Below are 6,000 nucleotides of genomic sequence, written 5' to 3'. Positions count from 1 at the left end.
CCAGGCTTCCAGCCAGGAGACTGATCACTTTTTGAGACCCAAAGAAAACAAGGTGACTGTCAATGCTGCATTCTGATCAGAGCGATCTAACGCAGTGATGTTCCTTAGCACAAAGCATTTGTCATCTAACCGCAGCAGGCTTTCTGGCCACCCACAGAACTGTGTTTCTGACTTTGTATTAACTAGTCCCTGTTTGTAGCATAAAATATCTGAAGTAATTAAGTTGAAAAAGTTCAAGTAAGTCCCAGCAGCCAAACCACAGGTGGTAACGCCCAGGCTAAGGAGAACACATCCCTCACAATGGAAGGTGAGAGTAACACTCGTCTTGTCCTATCAACTTAGGTCAAACTTTCTATGTTGCATTAGTAACTGAAGAGACTAAATAATTCAATAGGTAACAGCAGCACAGGATCCAAAAGACTGTTTGTATCTTTTAAACTGAAAAGCTTCCTAAATATTTAAAAAGAGAAATAAAGAGCCCACTCTGGAACTCATCTTTGTCGCCTACCCTTTTAGGAGACGAAGACAAACCATCTTCAGAATACACCAAATTTAAGGTGGTCTTTAAGGCACCATTTGCAACATTTATTGAGAAGGACATGTGAAACCCAAGTGCACTACAATGTATTAATACAACCGGGAAGTTCTAATTGAACGTGAGGTTACAAGAGATGTTATCTCCCCTTTTCCTCTCCTCTTGCAGGGCTTCTCTCATTCCATTTGACCTCATGTTCCATCCCCAGAGGAATTACATCAAGACTGGATCCCCAATGCCATGGTCTGGGTTGCAGGTGAAGGAGATGGTGATGGCATAGCGAGTGCCCCAGTGAACCTTTTCCACACGATGAAGGTTCTCCGATCCAGAGGTGAAAAAGGAAACTCTGCCTGTAAAGACAAAGTATTTAATCAGTGACATGGAGTTCGCCACTCGGCTCTCAGTTCTCTGCAGTTCTGCTGTTGTCTCAGTCCAGCTGCCCCCTGGCTACCTGAAAGCCCATACATCATCACCAAGACAAATTGTTATGAGCTTACGCTGCGCTCTGACAGCTTTATGTACTGTTTAAAACATATGTTAATCCTTTGTGCTACAAAGCTGAAGACGTCATTCCACCGTATCTCATAGTTTATAAAAGGCAGGAGGAAGCCAAGAACAGCTGAAGCCGGTTCTTAGTGGCCTCAGTTTTGGTTTTTTTTTAAAAAAAAGCAACTGTAGTGACTGTCAGCAAAGTGTATTGATCTCCTCGCTGCTCCCCTTCTAGCCTGGGCTCTAATTTTAGACCAAAGCAGGCGGAAGTACCACACAGGTGGCAAAAAGTCTTCAGTGCAAACATGCTCAGCAGGTTTACAAGTAGCTGTGGCAGCTTATCAGCATGGTACCAAGCATTTGCTATAGCTTTTTGTGCTCAGTCTGATCACTCCCTGTTCAGCCAGGTTAGAAAGTTATGTATCGGTCATATACGAGTTAGTTTTCCTTAGAAAGAGCCACTCCATCAATGCGTTGGCTTGGAAATTGTTTTCCAGATGCAAGTGCTTACTCCTGTGCTTCATTCTGTCCATGCTCTGACCACCACCCTGCCCTGGGGTTCCCCAGGCCTTAAGTGGCATCAAGGCGAAATGTTTTGATAGTGACAAGTGGAGGTATATTAGCATCCCACTTGATGAAACAGCAGAACGGAGCCCGCTGCACTTCCACATTATTAAACTGTTCTGAGAACTTAAACGTTTGATGCTTAGCAAGTAACTCGGAACTGACGCAACTCTGCAGGACTGCTCAAGTCCTCCTGAGAAAGCAGTAATACTCATATGCACAGCTGGTTTATCCCGATAGCATGTGGTTTTCCTTTTCCTACTCAGGCTTTCCCCCTGCCCCCCCCCCCCGCAATGTTCGAATTAGATTAAAGTTTGTTAAAAATCTTATCATAGGGAACTCATTGCCAATTAACTCTGTCCAGGATTCATTCACAACCAGACAAAAAGAAACACTTCCTATAATATGCACAAGATCAACTATTCCAACCATCACCCCGTCTCCACTGCAGAAATGGGCACCAAACACATAGCCGATATTCTCTTCCAAAAGTGATCCAAAAGATCCAGGAGTTACTTTGCATACTCCTAAGCAGCACACACAGGAGATCTGAACAAAAAATGAGACTAGCCCTACAGCGCTCAGTTTACCCCCTAATCGCTGAAGTCTCGGTACCTTCTGTGTCCCTTGCACATTCAGTTGCAGTTCACATTTAATCACCATAGTTCACACAGCGTTTCGTAACTGCCAAGCAGAAGGCATATCATATTCTTCTCTGCCTGTGGCTGCACATCAGTAATCAGTAAAGCTATGCATATATGTATATATATATGAAAAATAGATTTGTTTGTATGCACAGCTCATTTACACCTTGGCATCCTGCTTGTCTGGATGAAAGATGAAATGAACGCTGCGTACTCCTGTCCTATGAGCGTTGCAATGAACAGTGCTACCCTCAAGGATTCCATACAAAGCCCGTGTCATGAAACTATTTTTTTTAATCTTATTTCAAGACCATTCAAGTACTTCACTATCAGTTCCTCCCCTATTCACCCAAAGCTTTGCCTTAAACTGATTTTCAAGCTTTTTTTTTCCTCTTTGATCTCTTATTCAAAGTAGTAGTAATTCAGAGTTAGACAAGTTTCAGTGTATTGTTTAAGCCAGTTAAACTGATTTTTTTGGCTATACAGAATGTCTTAATTTCTTTCTTTAATAAATATGTCTTCATATATATGGTATCTTACAGCTTCTTCTTGTACATCTGGTCCCATATCTGTCAACGGGGTCTGAGTCAGTGAACAAGCCTACAGTCAGTTTTCAAATATATTTTTCCTCACTTGGGAAAAGTGTCTTTTAAAATTACTTTGCAAAATTTTGAAGCAAAAGCACACTCTTGCCACAGTACACTATTTTTAATAGTATAGATGTTCACAAAGAGTAAAGAATATTCATCCCCATCCCATCTGACAAAACCTTCAAGGGATATATGGCAATATCATCATATTCAGAGACTCCTAGGGAAAGACAAGATAAAATAAAGCTGTACCATTACTGGAGAGGATGATTTCTAGGACTTTCAAGCACACCGAGACCAGACTCTTCATAATCTTGCTTTAATACACAGTATGTGGAAACTACTTCAAAAATGAAATCACTACAAGCAAGCACGCAGGTCAGGACTAAGCAAGTTCCTTAAGAAAGCGTGGACTAAGTTATAACCTGTCCTTGCTCTAGCTGGAACTTGATCAATTTTGAGTTAAGATTTTAAATGCCAAAGTTCCAATCCATGAACCACATGAGCAAGTTAGTAGGACCAAATGCAACAAGGGTCTGGTTTTAGCTGTGAGATTGCATTCAAAGTGTTTAAAGTGCACTTGAAGCGACACACGCTGCCACAACTAAAGTAGCTGTGACGGGATTTCTCTCATTGTGAATGGCGAGGAAAACATGCACAGGGCAGTTCCACTGAGCTCTCCAGGCTATGAAATATTGATAGAGTGAATGCTGAGCTTCCTGAGAGAGTACTGTTGCACTACAAATGCTAGAGAAAGACTATGCAACTATTCATTGCAGATAAAAGTACGTAAGTACCTACAATTTCCCGATGAAACATTTTTTGAGTGAGAAAAGCTCAGGAGAAAGAGTGTAAAATTCTAATCCATTTCCTTTGTCCCTTTCTCTCATTATTTAACAATAGCCTCAAATCAGTCTCTCCATTTTCTTCTCCCCTCCTCTGACCTGCCTGTGCAGATTTCTTTCCAACATGCTTTTCTGCTCCACTAAAGAAACCTTGACTGCTACCCTCCTGGCACATAATTTCAGTTTGATTTGTGAACACTGTTGAAAGTGTAAGCTTTTTAGAGATCACAAGCGAGCACTCAATACAATTTCATAGTGTATTATCTAACCAAAAAAGAGGAAGTGTTTAATCCCTGGTCCTTAAGGGACGAACTTGTGGAGTGGAAGAGCAATGGGATCATCTCCTGTTTTGAGGTCCATGATTCTAAGCTTTCAGAAAGAACCCAGTCTCTCAGCTACATTCTGAAGGATAAAGATTAGAAAGGAGGTGTCCTGGGCTTAGGAGTGATGCCAAGGTTAAAAAACAAAGGATTTAGTTTTTTCCACTGAGGTAAATCTATAGTCCGAGTAGTATTTCATCCCGATTGTGAACATTTGACTCATTTTCCCCAGTCACTGCAGGATGCCAAGAACTCCATCACTTCTTTAGTTTCATGATGCTTTGACTAGTACGTCAGCCTTGGGGAAGAGTTTCAGATCCATAAATCACAAGGAACCACGGGCTGCCCTCTCACATCTACCCTCTATCATCTCCTCCTCACCGCCACTTGCCATTCCACAAGAAGTCCATCAGGCACAGCAATTAGTGCAGCACACCAGAGCATTTAGTGCTTCCAACACTGGGCCATATAGCACCCACATTAGATAAAAATACTCAGATTTTGTAGACATTTCTAGCAATGATCCTTTCTCTTTTCTGCCCACAAACACTTGAAGCTTCTTTATAGCTGTTCCCAGCTGGCTTCAGGATTTCCATCAGGCTGTCCAGTAACGGGGGAGTGAGCGGTGCTCCAGCCTAGCTCCCATGGAATAGTGCAGCGATGGACTGGGGGAATTTCCTCCCACACAAATGTGCTTGTTCTTACCCTTCTTATTAGAAGAGAAAAAAAAACCCAAAGAATTGGAAAGTTTTGTAGTAACCTCAAGACCTGCAGGAGCCTGTTTCTAAATTATTAGCTTGCCTGCATATCTCTACAGGAGCAGAAGTAATCAGTCCTTGCCTTTGATATTTATTTGACAATACCTGAATCTACAGCTTGCTTTCTCTTCCTTCCCATGTTTTCTGTACTTTCCAGCATTAAGTGCTAGAAAGTGTGTTTCAAGATGGAGTTTGGTCCAGTAAAAGCTTAGCTGATGAGCTTCTGCTCCTTGCAGGCTGCAGAAAGTCTTGCTGTGACGCAGGTTGCTCCCCTTTCTGGTTCACAACTAACACCTCCAGCTCTGCTTCTGTGCTGAGATTAATCAGGAATTTCCTCCACAGGTGGAGCTGCTTCCCATTCCCTTCCTTCTGCCGCCTTTAAGCATCCACACAAGTTTAAATGTAAAGAGTAGGCAAAAGATAAATTGTGTTGGGGATGAAAGAGCTACTGTCATAGAAAACTAATGTGCCACCTTCTCACAGGGACCTAGGACAAGAAACTGCTAACAAGCTCAGTGCCGCAGCATCCATCCAAACCGAGCCTGGTCTCTGGTGTCAGTGACACCAGTCAAGCCCTTAAATGCTGCCAGGCTGAGAAAAGCTTACGTGGGGGGGGTGGGAAAGGAAAGCTCTTGCTCCTCTCACAGGAAGCAAGACATTAATCGTAGAGGTAACTGCTTATTCCCCCGATTTTTTGAAAACCAGCTTTTGCACTGATGCACAGGAATAATAATTTATGAAGGCAAGCAAGTGCCAGTCATAAGCCCCACTGCTATGAATTCTGTGTGATCCTAACGTAGATGAGGCAACACTTCATTTTCAGGAGTAATACTTAAGCAGCAAAAGCAACAGATATTTCACTGTGCAACAATAACATCCCATTTAGTTACTCAAACAAAGCCACTACAGGAATATATGTGTTAACTATGAGCTTTTAGGTTTTAATCACATTCATAATTGCCCCCTAGCAATGAATTCTTTTTCGATGTACTCAGAAAATTTAACCACTGCAAGAAACAGCATACAGGCGAGGAAGCATTATGCATTCAGCTGTGTATCACAGTAAGAATGTCAGTATTCCCACGAGGCTTGCTCTCAGGAGATTTTATCTGTGTTGAATTTTAACATTTAGTTGCACTTCCATAGACAGGGCTGTGTACTATTTGCTACTTAAACTGAGGCAATATAGACTGAGGAATATACATATGAAACAATTTCCAATGACAACTGTGCCTTTAACACTTACTCTCTTCAT

General features: G+C 42.0%; 1 protein-coding gene across 6 annotated transcripts in view; it reads right to left on the bottom strand.

The window, feature by feature from the left end:
• Positions 1-535: 535 nt before the first annotated feature.
• Positions 536-6,000, bottom strand: part of OGFOD3 (2-oxoglutarate and iron dependent oxygenase domain containing 3) — a 44,723-nt gene continuing 39,258 nt past the window's right edge. For all 6 annotated transcript variants that reach the window (XM_037410132.1, XM_037410092.1, XM_037410111.1 and 3 more), the window contains one exon: positions 536-885. In XM_037410132.1, the coding sequence (XP_037266029.1) occupies positions 749-885 (137 nt within the window). In that variant the 3' untranslated portion in view covers positions 536-748. The remainder of the gene's footprint in view (positions 886-6,000) is intronic.

The sequence above is a fragment of the Falco rusticolus genome, chromosome 1, assembly GCF_015220075.1.
Source record: "Falco rusticolus isolate bFalRus1 chromosome 1, bFalRus1.pri, whole genome shotgun sequence".
NCBI classification, from domain to species: domain Eukaryota; kingdom Metazoa; phylum Chordata; class Aves; order Falconiformes; family Falconidae; genus Falco; species Falco rusticolus.
Note: the sequence above shows the minus strand (reverse complement) of the source record. Positions and strands in the feature narration are given on the sequence as shown.